Source organism: Gymnoscopelus braueri (genome assembly GCF_963280865.1).
Source record: "Gymnoscopelus braueri genome assembly, chromosome: 2".
Taxonomy (NCBI): Eukaryota; Metazoa; Chordata; class Actinopteri; order Myctophiformes; family Myctophidae; genus Gymnoscopelus; species Gymnoscopelus braueri.
Window position 1 is genome coordinate 43,792,574 of NC_137604.1, and position 21,618 is coordinate 43,814,191.

The window sequence follows — 21,618 nt, forward strand, 5'->3', positions numbered from 1 at the left end:
CAGGTTATTTTAGTTTTCTCCCGCCACAAGGTGTCAGCCTTGAACTTCCACAGTGAATCACAATGAATGCATCTATGGCAGGTCCTTTGTTATGCACTTCATTTGAGCTTCTGTTTCAGTGTCTGTGTCACAGCTCATCTCAAATGCTGCCCGTGCTGTTATTAATACAACTAGGAGAATGCTGAGGACAGGAAAGGAGTCATTATTTTATGTAGAAAATAAAATGATTTCTCTCAAATGCTCCCTCCCATTTACACTTTGACACAGCTCTTTTATTACTGAATGTTCATCTCTGTGAGAATGCAACCGAAATGTTGCATGGAAATGTCAAAACCCCAGAAATATTGCTTTGGGTGCCTAAATGCATTTGGTTTGAAAGTAGACTTCAAATCCACTTCTTTAAGGCACTTGTTTGTTTGTCTCTCAACCTTTCAAAAGTTCATAGTCAGAATGTCTTTCTATTTCATCACTTGAAAGGCAGTCCGAAGCAATTTGGGACGAATGCAAAATATTTTCCCTAGAGAGCTGACAGCACGTCAGCTCTCTTGGCTTTGTATATGGAATAAGAATCAACTCGATGGATGTCAAATTAATTATCTCTAAACCATCACACCTAGTTCTTTTTTAGCAGGCATTTGAGGAGAATTCTCTCACAAAATATGCCCATTTTTATATACTTGGCTACCTATTTTTTTTATATTTTCTTACAGTTTTGTCATTTTGGAATGCGTTGCAGCATTGAAGTGATGTTGACAGGTCGTCAAGCCTAAAGGATGTCATGCCCAGCCTTGCATTAAATATTAATCACAAGGAAGAAATACTGGTGTTCTGAATGTCTGAATGACAGTTTTATGCCACATCTACGTCTAATCACAACCCCAGCATCCCTATTGTACAAAATATTTCATTTATTATGGGTTATGGCATTGCTCTAGCTGTCTAGAAGAGGGGCTGTATGTCTGTATGAGTGTCCGGAGCTAATCTCGCAAACTGCTGTGCACACTGCCAGTAGGCACACAAGTGTCTCCATAAATCTTTTAAAGCATGTTTATACTTATTGTAACATTTATCTTATATGTTTTGATGGAAGTGGGGTGCTGGCATTTGTCAGTGGCATACGTCATGGATGTGTTACAGGCTGGCCACATGAAGTCCAAGATCAACATTGGAGCCATACCATTCCCATGTGGATCCTGAGATTCACGATTCTGTTTCTTTTTGTTTATATTCAAAAGTACAGAAAATGGAAGATCTCCAAGCTCACGATGAGTCATGATGCGTTGTGAGCTTGTAGATCGGATATTTTTGCTATCATATAAAAAAGTACATAGGGCTTGAAGTGGTTAAGGTACGGAGACTTTGAACATGTTGAGGAAAAAACAAATGCGTTTGTTTGTCTCCCAGGTTCAACATCAAAGTGAACCTCCAGCTGGTAACCAGCTTCATGCTGACCGGTATCTCTGGTGGAGCCAAGTATGCCCAGAATGGACAACTCTTCGCCCGCTTCAAACTGACAGAAACCCTTTCAGAGGTAACTGGCTGTACTCTGGGGCAGTCTGCAAGCACACACATCACATGTTTAAACTGTAACACAGCAATGTACATCAGTGCAATAACTAATATAAAAAAAGGAGAATTTCACCCATTTTCAATCACATAATTGGTCCTCACTAATGCTGGCACCTACTCACTCTGTGTCTCAGAGGTGGGCTGTGGACAGTTCAGAAACCTGCCTACCAGTGATGACATTGGTTGGCATTAGGGGTGGAAAATATAATCGATTCAGCAATTAATCGCGATTCGGACATGGATGATTATGAATCGATTCACAAATGTCAAAAATCGATTATTTTATCAATAAAAGATAATGAAAGTAAATTAATCGCAATGTAATTGAATCGTAGCCCTCAGACTCGAATTGAATCGTCAGGTACCTACCAATTTCCGCCCCTAGTTGGCAGGTTTGGTCATTTCAAAGAAGTGTTTTTTTTGTTCGTTTTTTTTGCCACAAGAACAATGGCTTCTATTTGAGTGTGCTATTTTTCCAGTAAGAGAAAGGCTAGAGTTTCTATTATCTTGGAATCCCCATTGTTGTCATTGATAGGCATGTTTCTGAACTGTGCCTCACATTTTGAAAAGCCTGTTTATTTCAGGATTCCAGGGGTTTCATGTGCACAGCTCCTGCACTTAAACCACAGCAGAGTTTGTTGATTGATGCTTTCAGTGATGATGATGATTTGCTGACCACTTCTGACCTCGTGTATCTTTGCTATCATCCCAGGACACACTGGCTGGACGGCTGGTGATGACCAAGGTGAACTCTGTCCTGCTGCTACCACTGGGCCGAGAGTGGGCGAGCATCCAGGCGCCTCCTGGCGTCAAAGAGCGCGTGTACGAAGCCGTGATTGAGGAGAAGACCAAGGACTACATCTTCTTGAGAATCTGCAAGGACTGCTGTGAAGAGTTGGGACTGCTGCCAGACAGGGAAATAACGGTACAGGTCACACAGAGGGACAAAGCTGATTTAAGATGAGTTGTGTTAATGCATGACATATGGGTTGTACAAAAGCACTGCCTGCATGCACTGCTTGGCAGGGTATCGTAATCGCTCCTGTGCGTGTGAACAAAATGAGTTGAATGGATACAGATTTTTTTTCATGATACGTGGTGGGAATTAATAGGCTGCCCCAAAGAGATCAATAATTTGTCAAAAAGGTCAAGGGTCACACTCTGGAAAAGAGAGGCCTAGATGGTCTCCCCCAGGATTGCAACAAAAGTGCAACAAAAACTATTATTATAAAAAGGTTTTCACACAACACACACACACAGCCTCTCTCTCACTCACACTCTCTCACACACACACACACACACACACACCTTTTTGACATTATACGTAGACATGACGTCTCTTTTCGTTCTTATGCAGACAATACACAGTTATATCTCTCGGTGAAGTCCAACAATCCTACAAATTAGTATTTTTGGTTAGTTAACGGTTTAGCAGCAATAATTTACTTCAGATTGGCTATTGTCATTGCATGACACCAGCGCGCAATTTAAGTATAACTCAGGCATCAGCCCCCACCATTTCTCCCAGGTCAGGAGTGGGAGCCTCTGTGCCTCATTTCCGCTCACCGACACTTCAGCCGGGGCGGACTTGCAGGATGAAAGGTTCACCAATCGATCGCTCTCTAACAAAAGGTTGCACGTCGGCAGTGAGCCATCTCTCCCCAGGGGAATTGTGTGTGTGTTGTTGTGTAAGGGCAATTAGAAATACAGTAAGGTGTGTGTTTGTGTGAGAGAGAATGGATTCAGTGCCTGTGCGTTCAGATGGCGCATTGTTCCACCTGTTTCTGGGAAATCTCTTATTGGATAAGTCGATGTCCACAGCTTAATATCTCTCTCTCCGCAACCTAGTGAATGGTGGGAGAAGTACAGCTATCAGAACCTCTACCGCCGCAGGACAGTGCTACAGCTGGTTGCTTTTACCGACAACCTTTTCATTTCAGTTCCCCAACTGCCCGCTTTGTGTGCACATTCTCACCGTGCAAAGCAACCAAGAACCAAACCGGCCTTGATCTTTCTCACGCCTCTCGCCTGTCTTTCTCGCTCATGTCGTTTTGTAGCCTTTTGTTCTTCTTTTCATGATTGCTAAAAGTAATTGCCGCGTTTGCTCGGGATGGAATGTACACTCCCTGGCTTCTGAATTAAATGATGCAAATAATGCGGTTCAGTTGAACCGTGCTGTTTATCATGACTGGTTTACAATGCATGTCACAATCTACAGTTACTCAACCGTAGCTAACCAATAAATATTGTATGTTCATTGGACGTCGGAGAATACTCGGGTGGAATTGTTTTTGTAAGCAAATCCATTGTCACAGTACTGTGATGTTTTGACACAAGCAAGTTTAAATAAACTGAATTAATCAAACTCAGACAAAGTCTGTTGGTATTTTGACAATTCTGTCATCATAAACCGTGTGTTGTCTTCTCTGCTGGCAGTAAGCACCTGTTCACACATGTAAATTAAAAGGTTCTCCCATGACCTCTTTCCTTGGGGTGAAAAAAACAATAACCAAACGTAATTAAATATGTGACTGTATTTACAAAGAAATGAAGCATTAGCAGCGTTAGTGTGGGAGATAATTGGGAATTGGCATAAAAAAGGTGTATATACAGTATATTCCACCCGAGGCCAATAGGGCTGACGTATAGTAGAAGTAAGAGAGATGTTGCTGATTGTGGTGTTAATGGACGGATTGTGTTGCCTCTGTCAGGTCGAGCTGCAATTCCAACTGAACAGGCTGCCGCTGTGTGAGATGCACTATGCCCTGGACCGCATCAAAGACAATAACATCCTCTTCCCTGACGTCGCTGCTACGCCGACTATCCCATGGAGCCCTACCAGGTACATTGACAGGCAACGATCGAAATAACCTATTTAATATGTAGGCCTGTTAATTATTAACCTCCTTCAATATGTATTACTTTTTCTTTCTATTCTTTTTATACTTTCATAATGTAGATATTTTCCCTTTTTTTTTTTTTTCCCCTCAATTCTTATGACTAGATCTATATCTGCAAATCGTTGTAGCTTGTACAGAAAATAATTTCACTGGTTTGTTCCTCCTTCATTTACGCACCAACTGGGAGAAGGAAGGTCTCGGTCTCTCCATAATCCCTGCTAATGTTTAGAACATGTCCAATTTTACTGTTCACTCAACCATCCTCACAGTTCAAGTTTGGCTTTGAATGTAACGACTTTGATTCAGTTGCGATTCTACCCTGACATATTGAGTTCATTGAGCAGGTTGAAACCCCTGCTCTAGACTAACTCCTACAAGGGTCCTCCATCCAAATTGGATGCCAGCTTTATTTTTATGCATTTGGAAAGCAAAGAAGACTGAAGCAAGGCGAGCTTAATGCGGCGAAGTCTTCAATATCCAGAAACCTCTTTAATACTGGTATGCCAAGCCAAGGCCCACACATGACGTCAATCCAGAGTGGTCAGAACAAGCTGTCTTTGCTGATTGGACATCCATTCAGAAAACTCTACTTTTTTTTTTTTTTTAAAGCTTTCGATGTCTCCCTCTGAAGCAGAGCAGGTGTTTCGGAGGTGAGAGACTAATATTTTTTGACCAGAGCCACAGTCAAACATAATTCCCTTCCCTGCTTTTCTAGGCTACTGCCTTATCTGAGCAGCAGGCTATGAATGCTGCAGAGTTCTGTTTTAATTGGAAATAGTTCTACTGTAAGTTGGATTTTTTTGTGAACCAAAGGGCTAAGGAAGGAGTTTTAGTTGAAGCTTGAAACCCTTTAGATTTGTGGAGCTCCTTGTGGCTGCTGCTGTTTTAAAGCACTATTTCCCAAACAGTGAGATCTATTTTAGTGGGTCGCAAGTGAATATCCCTTTATTTTTTGTTTCCTACGTTTTGTTTTTACACAAAAAATCACACATTTTCATAAGTTGAAAACAAATTCAAACATTTTCTAAAGCATACTGTAGTTTGTTTTGTTTTTGAGGAAGCCACTGGATTGATTACCTTAATTGAATGAAATTCAAAGGTCAATGCAGTAATGTTAATCAACATTGCCTCAATTATTCACATACTTTTGGTAATGTTTTTAATGACTTGGAGAACATGTAAACCCATTTGAAATCAAAAAATAGCCAATAAGCCATTAACTGGAAATGGTCTGTATATGAACAAAACCAATAACGGACAATGACATCAAGATAGTGAAGTTTCAATTATAGTATGCAGGTGAGATGCCCTCTAAGCACTGTAAGCCTTGTGCTTGAAAATAATTAACTTTGGTGGTTGTCTGCTAGGTGTGCATATTATGGGCGGGAGTCGTGCCTTATGTTGAATCAGGCCCACACCATTGTTGAAGACAATCAGATGTGAATTTTAAGTAGGAGAAGGGGCTTGGGGTAGAAGTATCACAGAAATAGTAGTCAAAAGTATTTGCAGACTTTTAGTTATGTATGGGCAAGGCATGTGTTCGTGTCTGCCTCGCTGTAAGGATAATTCCTTTTAACAGGACGTTCATGAAAGTCCTTGCGGGCTTGTTTCCAATGAGGGCCTGTGAGCAATTAGGGGTCAAGAGTCTTGCTCAGGGACAAATTTCATTTCATCGACACATATGCTGGCGTGGCCTGGAATCGTACCTGGGGCAACCAGGGCCTCTGGCTCCCTAGGCGGGCTCACTAACCACTCAGCTATGGCCGCTGTGTGACACTCACTTCCACTAAAACAAAATATCGTTCCTGAGTGTCTTCACATGGTAATGATCATTGCCTGTGTGCAACTTCAGATCAATTGCTCAACGCACTGAGGAGAAAAACCTGGTCAGACAAAAGGACAGAGGTTTGTAGAATTATAGGAGGATAACTTGTCTCCCTGGTAGGTGGTTCTAATATTACAACGTAAGGAAGCTTTGATGCTTGATAGTATTTCAAGGAACCGAGTGTTACGCATCCAGTTTTACACCCAGGTATGAACACGACCTAATTTATGTGGTTGTTCTAATCCTCCTGGTATGTCTCTGTCGGAGCTCAATGAATTGGTGCTGCTGGATTCACAGCTTCAGCGGATGGAGTCAGGCTAATGAGGACGGTGATATTAGAAGACACACACAAACTCCATTCACAAGCATTTGCACAAGACACACATGCACATTAGTGCCGCATGCACATGAACTGGAGGTATTCATGCATGTTCGTTATTAGACTCTGCACACACTCCCTCATTATACTGTGTTGACTGTCTGAAGGAAGCTGAGCCGTACCTGCTGACTTTATATCCCTCTACTTCACTCTTATTCACTGTGTAGCCCTTTCTCAATCTCTCTCGCCTCCCCTATATTTTGAAATAGATTTTCTTTGTCTATTTTACTATTTTCTTTTTTCCTCTGTGAGCCATTATTGTTTTTGAAATATTCTTAAACTTGATGTTCCTCTATCATTGCTACCTTCAACCTTCTCTGCCTTTCTACTGTTGAAAACAATCAAAACAACCTCTGCTTTTTACTCATGCAGACGTGGCTACAAAATAACTTTTTTTCTTGTTAGCTTTTTGATATAAACCATTGTCATGCTACTGTGTCTCCATCTCACTCTCCCTGTGTGTCTTTGTTTCTGCGGGCCCTCTAGGCAGTGGGACGAGTATCTGGACCCCCGGCTGAACGCGAAGCAGAAGGAGGCCATACTGGCCATCACCACGCCCGTCGCCCACCCCCTGCCCCCCGTCCTCATCATCGGGCCCTATGGCACCGGCAAGACCTTCACCCTGGCACAGGCCGTCAAACACATCCTCCGGCAGGACCACAGCAGGTCTGAACACTGTAGTGTGTGTCGAAATGATGTGTGTGTGTGGAGAGGATGGTGGTATTCATTATACCTCCAGGCTCTTTTTGGATAATAGCTGCAGGCCAGTGTGTGGCATAATAACCCATTAAGACCTGAGGCTTATTCTACAAATCCCTTCTGAATCAGTAGTTCCCACACTTTAAAGATTTTTTCAAAAATGTTCAAAAATAGCAGATGTGTATATATATGCTATTTTTGAAGAGCCAATGCAAAAATCCAAAATGACAGATGCTTTCCCGTATTTTAATGGGTTAACATTTAGATTAGATTAGATTTTAACAAACACTTGGGTGCAAACCGATCTGCCTACTGTATGTGTATGCATGCGTGCGTAATATGGCTTAGAAGTATTCTAATTCAGTTATCAAATGTGGTTATTTGGTCGAGGGACGATGGCTAGAGTTGATTTATGTTTGAACATGCAAATGCGTATCAGCCATGTACTGCGCCCCACAATGATCGCACCCCTCCCCGCTGAACTGTGATTTGATCAATCAAGTTGTCACTGCAGTGACCTGTGCTTTGAAGTGTAATGACACCGCATAGCACAATATTTCCTCCTTGTGCATTTTGCATTACTTGCATAGACCCACTGTCACTGTGCAGAGATAGTTTTCCATTTCCAGAAGAAAAATAACAATGTTCCATAAATCCATTAAAAATGGATGCATCATGTCAGGCCACGCCCCCTTGAATAGAAGATGGATTTCTTTTTTATTTATTTTTAATAAAGTTGGAGGTTTATACGTAATAAAAATTTGAAAAAAACAACTGCAGTGAAGAAATGTGCAGGAATGCAATATTAATTTTGAACTTTCCATCTATATGCGTTTTAATATTCTATGTTTTGGATGAATTATAGATGTGTTAAAAGCGAAGACAAGAGGTAGTGACCCCTGTAGACCTGCGTTGCCTGCTTATAATTCTGTTAACATGGGGACGTACAGATCACGGTCAGATACACCCAGCATGGCCTGCTCTCTACATATTCAATGCGGGACACAATTCCCCACAATCTGTTCATATCATATTCCACTCGATTTAATTAGACTTGTAACGCTATTTAAATAGACGTGTAACACGGAAATAATTCTGTGTCTTCTATTTCACCAAGCTCATTAACTACTTTGTTTTAAGTAGCCTTATCTAGGTCTGTCACGATTACAAATTTAAGTTGACGATTAATCGTTAATCGCAAATAATTGCGATTAACGATTTTATTGTGTGTTTATGGTCATTGTGAATACAAATGTAATTTGCCTTTTAGGCTTATAAAAATTTACACAGGGCAGATATTCAATTCGATTATGCAAACATTATTGCTCAAATAATTGCGATTAGACGATTATTTAATAATTGTGACTTATCACTAAATTATTTATTTCCTTTTAAAATATATTTATTCGGCATTATTTGCCTCTTTCATACAAAATAATGGGAGTGAGAGATAAGATAATCTTTATTGATTGAACTGGGATATTCAGGTGCCGCAACAGCAACTGAAACGCAGGAGAGGTATGGGTACGAGTCGACAACCAAAACAAAATAAAGAAAGTTTGAAAAGTAAATTACTGAGCCACTGGCCCTAGCCTAGATCAAGGGTTCCCAAACTTTTCAGGCCCCGACCCGCCCAAAATAATCATATTTGAACTGGAGACCCCCCACCCTGACAAGTACTTGGAAATGTAGGCATTACATTTAGTTTCTCGGTTCCACAGATAAATATTGTGAAAATAACTGAACTTAGAAGTCCTTAAATTGTAACTTTAGAAATGTGCAGATACCCTGTATACACTTACACTTATACTGTATGTTGTTTTGTTTACGGTTTAGTGAGAAAACAATCTGGGGACCCTCCAAAATAATTTTAAAACCCCCCTGATGGTCCCTACCCCCAGTTTGGGAACCACTGGCCTAGATAATAATGAATGAAGACACTATGTAAAGTCTATCAGTAAATATATAGTAAATGTACAGTGAATATAGGAATTAATATGTAGTCTACCAACAATGAGTATTTTCAGGATGGATATGTGTACAGTCTTATCCACAGTGAGTGTGAGAATTAATACAGTATATTTACATGTGTCAACAGACCTTATACAGTGAGTATCTTACACCCGTAGCATGTTGATAAGTTGTACAATAGTCTATGGATTTATTCAGCCAAGTGTGCTTATTTTCAGTTTTTGACCAATATTTTGTATTTCTGTGCATCACTACTTATTTCCCTGAAGACCCTCTGAACCAGTATTTAATCTCTCCTGAACCAGTATTTAATCTATAGAATGCATTCATTCTCCTCACCGAACTTGCTGAACGTGTAGCAGGTCTGCTAGGCAGGTTATCCTCGTCTCACTGTATTTCCATTGTTCATTTGTTCTTCTGTCCTCTATTTCTCCAGGGTCCTGATTTGCACCCATTCCAATAGTGCGGCTGACCTTTACATTAAGGACTACCTTCATCCGTATGTGGAAGCAGGCAATCCGCACGCCAGACCTCTCAGGTAAGGATTTGTACACATAAACAGACCTCCATGCAGTATATGGAACTAAAACCTCCATGCAGTATATGGAACTAAAAGGGACACAGACCTCCATGCAGTATATGGAAATAAAAGGGGCACAGTAAACAGTCATATGTTTCTCGAGATATGCGACAGACAGACAAACACACACATTCCACGCGTTTATAGATAGATTAAATCTGTGTTTTTCACATCTACTTCATTTAAATAATGTAAATGAAACCAATGAGTTTTAAAAACTTTTTATTTCTTGATTAGTACTACTATCTTGTGTCTCCACTCAGTAGAACTTAATACCAAGCTCACGTTTTTGACCTAACCTTTTCTGGGCCATCAACGGCTGTGGTCTGTCGTGCCAGCTGAGCCCAGCCTAGCCCGGAGGATTCCACATGACGCCTCACTGATCTATACATCAACTGGATTAGCCTCCTCGTTAGACCCCTTGGTCAGAGCAGTCCATCTCTGTTAAACTGCGATTAGTGAATGATGGGGCTGTTGTTGCCCCGAAGCCACACGATTGGCATCAGGCTGACACTGCAGACGTGACCTCCAGAACGGTACAGCTTTCACAGTTTGGCCTAAGGATAAACACACACACACCCACAAGTGCATCAGACATACATCATCCAATCTCCACTCCTTCTTACACTGCATCAGTGACTCCTAATCACAATGCTGCAGATCCTCTAGGTCACAAAACGAAAAGGGAACAAGGTCTCTCTCTGACTTCAAGCTGTGTGTATGTGTGAGAGTCCACGCTAGCGGAGAACAGATGACTTGTTTCACATGAGCGGTCAGTGTACTACCATGGGGTACTGGTGTGAATCCCTCTGTAATCACCGAATCAGGCCCGCCTGTCTGGGATGAAGATGCTTTTTAAAGAAAAATATACTTGGGTAGAGGTTTGGGTTGTGTAGTTACCTTGCCATGATGGGTTATGTAGTTACTTTGCCATGATGTAACTCCAAATATTGGAGAGATATCTTCAATATTTGCTCCCTTGATTTGAAAATGGTATTCCAATTCTCCTCATTCCCTTACATTGCACAGTGAATCAGGTCTCAAAGCAACTCTTTAGCACATAAACAAATAGAAGGAAAGCACATTTTGCCATATGTATAATGTTTGTTTAAAATAAAATAATTTTTTTTTTACCTAGTAATGATGTGGATCTAGTGATCCACAAAGAAACTTTGTAGTTCCAATGTCTTTGTGCAATTACAGCCCCTTCAAGTTATGTTGACATTGTTAAAATACTGTTCTACCATAAAGCTCTGAAAGCTTTACCACTGCATGATGCCCTATGATTACATCTGGTATCACTTGTGAAAGTACACTACCAATCTTCCCAATAAACACAAATATACCATGTACATAATTTATGTGAATTTTATACATAATACTTTGTAATATCAAGAACAATAAAGAAAACTATAAATTGTAGTTTATTTTAAAAATCTTGCAAAAGGCATACATACTGTAGTTGAGAGATCTGTATTTGTCTGGTGTCAAACACTTTAACTCTGAAACTCGAGTCATGACTTAACTAAACCTACAGACCAACCTCTCTTTCATATATTCTCTTCATCTTTCCAGGGTATACTTCAGAAACCGCTGGGTGAAGACCGTTCACCCGGTGGTTCAGCAGTACTGTCTGATCTCCGGCACACAGTACACTTTCCAGATGCCCAGGAGGGACGACATCCTCAGGCATCGTGTGGTAGTGGTCACCCTCAGCACCTCCCAGTACCTCTGCCAACTCGACTTGGAGCCTGGTGAGTGCACAGTACAATCCATAGTGTTCATTTAACTCTTGATGGTATAACTCAAAAACCAGACTGTAAATAGTCTTAAATAGGGTTGAAACTATCAGTTATTATTTTCTTAGTCATTATTCGATTGATTACTTTTTTGATTAATCAAATACTCGAGAAGCGCTATGTGGCCCAATATTTTGTTCTATGGTGAAGCCGCACTATACAGGCTAGCTGCTGATGTGTATACAGCCTTCATCAATGCTGTAAAAAATGGGACCAGCTGAGATACTACACATTTTCTTTTCAACATTGTGTAAAGGCAAGTAATTCCACCAAATAAATCAGTTATTTTAACCTGTGTTATTTAGCAATCTGGTCTCAGCAGATAAGACGTAGATCTTGCACTTTGTAAGTCATTCTGGTTAAGAGCATCTGCTAGATACTAAACTGCAATTGTTTGAGAGGTGTGCATCCATGTGCGAATATTTTGATCAGCTGGCAATACTTTGGTATTTGGTCCCCTGCAGGAGCCTGCCATTTAGCAATCGAGAGAAACGCCATTTGAGTCGTGTAAAAAGATACAGGAAAACAAACCAATTTGTCAGCGCAAGCTTAATAACCAAGTCTAATGCGTCACCAGAGATGGCTTTCTCTTGTTGCTTAGGAACACCATCTGCCTGCTTCTTATGTACTTTACATCATTACCCCCTGCTTCTACCCTTCTCCCGTTATTCCATGCTGATGAAAATGCCCGGGAGAAGAGGCAATTGGGAGCCGTGGTGAACCTACTTTTTAGTGATAAGAAATATCCCGTCCCACTCCCAACCCACGGACACACAACACAGTGTGGTTTAGGTTATCTTTTCTTTGATTCCCCCCTTCCAAGTTTTGCAGCCGTTTAATGTACCGAGACAATGATGGCTGACTTGAAGCAATAGGGGAGAGTTCCAACAATTAGGGTACACTCTGCTTTGGTAGGTGGCGGTACGCTTTGTGTGGCTGTGATCCGCATTTTAACCCAAAAGTATCCTCCGATTGATTTATGGGCTGCATTCACCAAATTAATTTATTGAAGTAAAGAATAAAATAATGCAGTTAAAGTATGGTGGTATAAATAAGGACTCAGATCGACAAGTAGTATAGATAAGGGTATCGTTAACCAAAATTAACAATCCCTATTCCTAGCTGTTTATTTTGCTGCATTTAATGGTGTTATTTTTAACTTTTAGAGGTATTAAAAAGGTCTTAAAAGTCATTAGATTTTAAATGTGCAGATACCCTGCGCGTGTTGATGCGCTTGAATGTCTCATGCACACCGGATTCTGTTATTACTGGCGTGGGGACATCATCTTCAGGGCATATCCAGTTCTTAGTTGTCAGCGATCTCGGCTCTTCCCGAAGCACAGAGCGTGGTTGTCTTATTCGTTGCTAAGGCACGATGTACCATTTCAAACCACAGCCCCATACATGGTTTGAGTCCAGAGGGAAAAGCAGAGAATTTAATTTGACAATTAGACAAATAATTTGTGTCATTTCAGATGCGTCAACAACTCCCGCCCTGATGTCCTATATCTCTCCTGTTTTTATCCTGGTTTTATTCCCCTCCCCTCTCAACTACAATTATGCTCCAAAACGCCACCTAGCATCATTAGCTCAGTGACAGATAGCGCCAATGGAAATGTAACTTGGGACCTGCAGTGTTACAAAGGACCCCCGACATGTCCCTGGTGAACCATTACACACTGACTGTATACCTCTTAACACATTACCTGCCATTCACGGTTATATCCGTGAATGCAAATCCAACCCGTTATCTGGCAATCACGGTTATATCCGTGAATTATAAAAAATACAATAAAACGTCCAGAACCCAAGATAACGTGATCCGAAGATTTACTGCTCCATTCACTTCCTGGTTAACTTATTACTTTAAAATCCTGTATCTCGGCTCTGTTTTTTTTTTTTTACTATGTATTTTTGGTGAAACATGCTATTTTGAACTGGGTATAATAAGAGAACGGGAGGTCACGGTGACATTTTTTTTAAATTTCCTCCGTGATTAGCAACCATCAGGGAATCTATCATACTGATTTGGAGATGAATATATTGTGACTACTTAAAAAGGTTAGAAAATTTGAAAACATAATTACTGCTAAATGTCATTCATCAGCATTAAAATCAGTCCAAGGGCTTAACTTATGTGTGTGCCGTCTTTCCCATGTTGCTGGTTCCGTGTGTGGGTTGGAGTTGGATGAATCATAGCCTTGATACAAGACTGTAATATTTTATACAGTAGGCTGATGACCGTCTTGATCCAAGGCTAGATGAATCGAGGAGTCAAGTGGTCGTCTTCTCGGCGGCTTTGCGTAGGCGGCGACCCCGCCCCCCCTCCCCGTTTCTTAAAGTAAAAAAAAATAAGAAAAAACCTGTCTCCCAAAAAACGACCCCATCCGGCACCTTCCAGAGACCCCACTTTGGGTCACGACCCATAGTTTGAGAACCGCTGCTCTACAGCAATGATTACTATCAGAAGAATATAGAAGAGCTTTAACCTTAACAAAAAACGTTTTGTTTTAAAAAAAAAGAATCACTTACCCTAGTGGCTAAAAGTACATAAGCAGCAAGGCTTTCACCAAAAATTTATTTTCAATTAATTCTTCAATAAGATTCAACTCTTTTGTTATGCATACTATCTAGATGTATGGATATTATGGGTAGTATACCTTATTGTGGCTACAGAGGGTTAAATGCATGAGCATTACATTTGGCAAATTGCATTTCTATGTTGCCCTGGATCACAGTACTCCACTCCTTCCCTAGCCAGCTCTTATTTTTGTTGTTTATTTCGTTTTTGACTGTCAGTCCCCTCCCCACCATCCCTATCACCACGTCAGTTTATTTCTCCCAACCGTCACATTTCATATCTGTACAGTTGAGTTGGGGGATTCAGAGGCTTTGCATTAGTTGTTATTCATCCTCTCTCGCTCTCTCTCTCTCTTTCTCCCCTTTCCCTTTTGCCTCCCTGCCGCTCATTTGCCATGCCGTTTCATCCACCTCCCCTCTACAGCGCTGGGCGAACGTTTGAGCTTTTTAAATCAGGGGTTGAGCGTCACTGCAGCCCTTTAAAAAAATAAACATACTGTAACCACAGATGTTTGGCTGCTTGAAAGAGTAGATGGCAGGGTTCTGGGATGATGGGGGCAGGATATTTAGTGGACGGTCACCAGTGTGTGTCATTATCAGACATTTAAAAGTGACGTGCTATTTCCATGTTTTTCACAGTAATTGAAACTTGATTAAAACCAGGACGAGAAGACCCATGTAATTTGAAGTTGATTTGCCTTCCTCAGGAGGTTGGAAGCAGCTTATAAGTTCAATGAATCAGTAATGAAATGTCTGCATGGAAATCCATTGGCCTTCCAGTCAGTGGTTCTTCGGCCATTGCGTAGCAAGATCACAAACTCTAAAGCAAGTTGTATCTGCAAAATAGGGCATAATGCTTTACACTGCCTGTTTTTCAATCACATCTTAAAAATTAAAACAAAATGTTCTGCCTTGGTTTTTAACTCGTTATGAGAGTCAACGCACACCGTATCACCAAGGATAAAAACACAGTAGTCCTCTAAAACGACAACAAAACCGACAACATATAACCACTAAAACCTATACAGAACGCAAATGGTCTTACTGCTTTTATCATTTCATATTCCTTTTGACTTTAATACTGATTTGTGTTTTATGGTTTTAGCTCTTTCTGATTGTACAGCACATTTTGTTTTTAAATCTGATTTATACATTTTGGTTTGGAGTCCATATTGTACACCTTAACTGGCGCAGATCAATAGCCATGGCTATACCCTGACCTTCCACGCTTCCACCTTAACCTTTGCTTTGTCTGTCTGGGTAGACCCGTTGTTCAGGGCCTGAATTTATTATTTTTTTTCCCTTTAAAAAAGAAATCGGTGGAATAGGGGTGAAACAAACTAATCTAAAACTAATTTAAAGTAAAATTGGGGGACGCCTAGTGGTTTAGGCGCATACCACATAGGCTCTTTAATGCAGCCTGTCAGCCAGGCATTTATTGAGGCAAATAATCTAGTGGATGGCCTTCATTAGTGATTTAATAATTGACTGAATCATTGGGGATTAGAACAACGTAAGATTGAGATTCAACTTTATTGTCACATCAAGTTTACAGATCTAGAAAAGATCACTGTCGCTCATTTCACTCTAGGGGCCGTCTAATCACATGCAGTACCTAGTGCATGTATTCTTAAAAAATGACTTGACGCTGACTTGCTATGTTTTTTTTGTCAGGACTATTTTCTCATATCCTGTTGGATGAGGCGGCCCAGGCCATGGAGTGTGAGACCATCATGCCTTTCGCTTTGGCCAGCAAGACCACCCGCATCGTGCTGGCCGGAGACCACATGCAGGTAAGCCCAGTACCATGGATGGGGTGGCTGAAGGAACTCCATTTATTTTTAATCGGGCGTTCTAAGTGTCAGCCCTTTGCGTGGATCCACTTGTGGTATTTTCTCAGTTTTTCTTTCCAAGACCAGAGATTGCCAGACAGCATTAACGAAAAGCGGTCTTTGGTTTGCGGCCGGGTCTGAAAATGAACAAATCTCAGCACTCAGTTCTGGGGGGCATTGCCTCAGAGTCAGACAGAGGCAGTGGCACAAAACAAAAACAAAAAGAATAGCTCCCTTTGCTACTGTAGATTAGATGCAGCTTTTAGGTAAAACTATGAGAAATACCACAGTATTTCCCCAGTAGAGCCAAGGTGTTAAATGCTTCATTCTATAGATGACACAAATACAACACCCATTACTCATGGTTTCCAAAGCAACACTGGGAATTAAAACCTCATTTCCTCAGCTCCTGATTTTTAAGCACAGGATTACCATTGGACAACGGATAAAAACCACACAGATTGCAAACCGGAATTATTTTAATTACTCTCTCGCTCTTGCCCTTTGTTCAATTTTGGAAACAAACTAAAACATGTACCGGTACTCTCCCTTTGTCTTTTTCACGCTCTCACTCTGTCCAGAGACCAAAAGTCTCTGTCTTTTGCACTGAATCTCACTCTGGGCCTTCCTCTCCTTTCATTTTTTCTCTCCCTCATTTTCTCTCAATCTCTTTCCACCCCAACCTCTCTCCCTTCCTCTCTACCTTTCGGCCCCATCGATCTTTCCTCCAAGAAGATTCAGCCACTCTGGCTCTCTCTTTCTTAGCGCTCTCCTGTCTGTTGGAGTAGGCTGCTGAATTGTGAATGAAGGCCAAGGCCTCCATTGACTTGTCTGCATTCTTATCGACCATGAACATGTCGGCGAGCTCATTACAGCTGGCTGACCTTTTACCCCCTGCTGGCTTAACTTATGGATCAGACAAAAGACAAATCTGTGTCAGATAAGCAGAAGTCAAAAGGGTATCAGTAATTGAGTGTTTGTGTGGGTGTCTATGTGGATTTTTTTGTCAATGTGCGGTTGAGGGCTACTTGTTCAAACAATGGTGGTAAATCATAGTAATGTTTTTCATCTGTAAGTACTGAACCGGGAATCTAAGGACATTGTACAAACAGCATGAGATTAAGATCCATTCATAAAAACAAGAAATACTAGAAACAAAGTAAGCCATGGCATGATACAAGAATACAAATTACAACTGAGTGCAGGACAGACATTTTCAGTCAAATCTTAAGCACTTGTCTCATTGTCTCCGCCAGGCCGACACTATGTTTTGCCCTCTGTCTGTCCGCCTGTGTCCGTCCGTCCGTGTGTGTCCGTTCGTCCGTGTGTCTGTGAATAGCTAATCTCCAGCACAGTTGGCCCAATCGACATGAAACTGTGCACTCACAGTCCCTAGATTTTTGCAAAACAATTTTTTGGATAATCCTGCAGATTTTGTCCAAACATCACGCAAATTGGTACACATTATCTCTATATTTGCAGGAGTGGTTCGCTTTGAAGAAAATGCCTCAAATCATGAACGCAGCGTCCCATTGGCGTGAAAGTTAACACATGCCTGTTTTAGCGGCACCAGGAGGCTGATGCATTCCAAACGTTGCTGTCCCACAATAACCTACCTGACCTGGCGGAGACCTGTGCTCCGATGAGCACATTTTGTAGTTGTGGTCTGATTCAGTGTTTGGCTGCAGCAGTGAGTAAAAGGAAATAATGAGACTCAATGGGGAAATACTTGACAGTGTTTTTAACTAATTATTGTGCTCGCTCTCTCTCTCTCTCTCTCTCTCTCTCTCTCGCAGCTCAGTCCATTTGTGTACAGTGAGTTTGCACGGGAACGCAATCTACACGTGTCACTGCTGGACCGGCTCTACGAGCACTACCCCGGCGAGTTCCCCTGCCGCATCCTACTCTGTGAGAACTACCGCTCCCACGAAGCTATCATCAAGTAGGTTTGAGCACCCACGTGGCTGTGCACTATGGGATGATGGAAGAGTGGGTGAGAGACGGCCCAGGAGATAGGCCAAGCTAGAGGTCATGGAGGAGACTGGAGGTTGTAGAGAGGGAAAGGGGGAATCACTGGCCAGTGAGACATTAGATTGAGCCCAGCAGCAGTGGATAATATGTTGTGAAGTGACCACCTCCCAGATGATTAGTTTTTGCCTTTTCATTCAGTGATGTACAGTATGGGTCAAATACATTTGAAGTGGTAGAAGTCATGAATTGTGACTCTTGTCCCCTCCATCTTCACCCCTTTTCCTCAGCTATACGTCGGAGTTGTTCTACGATGGGAAGCTGATGGCGAGTGGGAAGCAGCCCTCCCATAAAGATTTCTACCCTCTGACCTTCTTCACAGCCAGAGGAGAGGACGTGCAGGAGAAGAACAGCACGGCATACTACAACAACGCAGAGGTAATGGCTCATGATGTGTTCACATGTACTTTGCGTGCAGAAACTGAAATTCATGACCCTCTCTGCCAAAATTAGCACACCACAACAATCAGCATGCGCATTCCCAGAAAGGACTATGTTGATGTACATTTTTCTGCACCAAATATTCAGATGGATGAGTTAAATTATAGGTGGTCTGTCACCAAACTATGTAACCAATCATGCACCGGTTCTCAGTACCCATGCCTGGTCTGCCAAGTCATAATCATAATTGGTGAATAAAATCACACTCTGAAAGAAGAGTGTGTCCGTTTGTTTGGAGGTGTCTTTGATGGGCTTAGACAATAGCGTCACGGCAGTTTAAATCCCCCTCAACAAATACAATGAACATCTGAAAGGAAACGGGAGGGGGGGGGCGGGTATAAACGGATCAGCTGGCAAAACATTTACAACAGAGATTAGTATCAAAGACTTCATTTTATGCAGTAGCTAACTAATATCAAGGCTGATTGTATGAATTCCTTTCACTGCTGTTACAAACCATTCCTTTATAGTGAATAAAGAATCCAACAAATGGAGGCCAAGATAAACAGCAGCCAAACTATCAAAAATCTGGTCAAAAACTCTCAAAACAACACTCATAGTGTCTTCTATACAGCCGCGGAGTTAACCTTTACAAATAACCATAGAAGAGGAAAATAAACGTATTAAACGCTTCCGGGCTAAACGGTCTCATGCAAAACGTGCACGCCTGGGTGCTCGCGTGCGTGTGAATGAGCTCCGGTTGAACCCCACAGGTACGTTCTTTGCTTGTCCATGTCACGGTTTGAAGTGCAATTTCTTCAAGATAAAGGGCTGTTTTGAACGCAGCCTTATATAAGTCGATAGAGGACCATTGCGACCACACTGTGAGCGTTCTTTTGGAGTTTTGAACAGGATGTTTTTTATATAGTTTTGCTATTAATAATCTTGGCCTCCATTTTACTTCAATCACCAACGTTTTCTTATTTTGTTGGATTCTATATTCATTGTAAAGGAATGTTATACAAACAAATTCTCCTTGTATTCTACACATCATGGGATGAGTAAATGATAGAAATAAATTTCTTGGGTGAACTATTCCTTTAACGTACACTGTAACTAACGAGGAGTTTTATTGGCACTTAAAAGATGGCAAAATTAAAACAAAAAACTAAAATATTTAACGTGATTTAGCCTATACATATCTCTACATGTATACGTTTGCTGTCAAATGACTTGGTTCATAATATGGTTGCAGCTGTAGAAAGAGAGGCTCCAGCAGTGCTTTGCAATGTTGTACCATAGGACGCTTATTCTCAAATTGAGAAGTGGCAAATATTTTCAGAGCATTGAAATAATTCCTGGGGCTAAACAAAGAGACATTATGAATAATGCAAGATTGAGTAATGATAAATGGAATGGATTTATATGGTAACAGACGAGAGTCGGTAGGGATGCGCAACAGTATCAAAACAAAGTAAAGGAAAATAATCCACCAAAATAACCTCAACATATTGTACATGCATGTAGTTAAGTAGAACATAGATTGTTGAATCCTATAATGAAGGCAAGTTGGAGACGATGAGCCCTATTTAGACGATCCATGGCGCACGGTCTAGGGGTGTGTCCACCTCAATTTCGCTAGTTTAGAATGCATTATGAAAGTATTTTAAACAGTGCAATATATTGATAATCTGGCCCAGATTATGTTTTGAACCTCAATGCGGAATCCCTCCAAAATGTCATCTACCAGTGAACAGTGTTATTGTGTTGGAAACAATTTTATTTTGAGTGCAATCGATGTTGCATGCATCAACCCACCTAGGCGCATCTTAATCCCAATCTAATATCGTAATAGAATATGGTTTCTCATTTCCCCTCCTCTGCTTGTTTGGTCCGTGCAGGTGTTTGAGATTGTGGAGCGAGTGGAGGAGATGCGTAAGAAGTGGCCAGTGGCCTGGGGTAAGCTGGACGAGGGCAGCATCGGTGTGGTGTCTCCCTATGCCGATCAGGTGTTCCGCATCCGAGCCGAGCTGCGGAAAAAAAGGATGCACGAAGTCAGTGTGGAGAGAGTCCTCAACGTTCAAGGTGAGAGCATCTTTCAGAGAGTACATGTCTGTCAAATTTAGATATTATTATGAAGCAATATTTCCTTCCACCCATATATCTGTTAGAGATGCACTAATTGGAATATTTTTGGGTCGAGTCTGATATTATGAAGCAATATTTACTTACACCAATATTTCCTGCCATCTATGGTTGATTTCAATTTTATTCCTAAGAACTATAATTGACCATCACATAACTTTTCAATTAATAACTTTTTGATATATTAACAGAATTTGCTTTTCATTTTCTTAAATGAAGTAGTCAAATGAAACATCTGAAAATGTGTGTTGAATGTTGTTTCAACATGCTTTTTTACATGCTTTGAACATAACTTTTTTTTTTAAAATCTCATCCCTATTTTATTAATATTGTAATATGTCATAATCCACATGTTCCTGTACACATTAACTAATGAGTCCTCAGGCCCTATAATGGTCACTTTCGTCCTCTCGTAAGTCTGCTTATATCTCCCACTGCAATCACATCCAGCTGCTTTCCACAGCTCATTAATTCGCACTCCTGCACATCCTCACTACCACGCATACACACACACACACACACACACACACACACACACACACACACACGCGCCCACACATGCAAACTGCGTTCTGGTGCTTACATTTTGAAATCAACTCACAGAGGGATGTTATGTGATCATACCAGAAGCCTTGGGGGCTCAGATAATACATAATTATTGTTGCAGATTATTTATCGTCCTTTTATTGTGTGTGGGGTTTTGTAGAGAAGATTAGCTCCCTTAAGCGCTTGTTTATCCTCACTGGAAATTAAATCACCATCAGCAACCTGGCCCATATCTCCATCTGTAGCTGTACAGGTATTACAACATGATTAGCATAGCCAAAGTTTGCTCCCAGCAAACACGCTTTCAAATACCTTGCATTCATGCCAAATACAGCTTGGATAAATTGGGTTCAGACAGTTTTAAATCCTGTGTCTCAGTTTTTG

General features: G+C 41.1%; 1 protein-coding gene across 2 annotated transcripts in view; it reads left to right on the forward strand.

The window, feature by feature from the left end:
* The window catches only part of helz (helicase with zinc finger), a 70,954-nt gene that overhangs the window by 22,543 nt on the left and 26,793 nt on the right, over positions 1 to 21,618 (forward strand). Inside the window, exons 13-22 of one of the 2 annotated variants that reach the window (XM_080444960.1) lie at positions 1,405 to 1,531; positions 2,282 to 2,494; positions 4,281 to 4,411; positions 7,160 to 7,339; positions 9,780 to 9,881; positions 11,499 to 11,677; positions 15,977 to 16,095; positions 17,931 to 18,076; positions 18,393 to 18,540; positions 20,445 to 20,628. In XM_080444960.1, the coding sequence (XP_080301086.1) occupies positions 1,405 to 1,531; positions 2,282 to 2,494; positions 4,281 to 4,411; positions 7,160 to 7,339; positions 9,780 to 9,881; positions 11,499 to 11,677; positions 15,977 to 16,095; positions 17,931 to 18,076; positions 18,393 to 18,540; positions 20,445 to 20,628 (1,529 nt within the window). Of the gene's footprint in view, positions 1 to 1,404; positions 1,532 to 2,281; positions 2,495 to 4,280; positions 4,412 to 7,149; positions 7,340 to 9,779; positions 9,882 to 11,498; positions 11,678 to 15,976; positions 16,096 to 17,930; positions 18,077 to 18,392; positions 18,541 to 20,444; positions 20,629 to 21,618 lie in introns of both variants that reach the window. The other variant, XM_080444959.1, reaches the window with a different exon arrangement.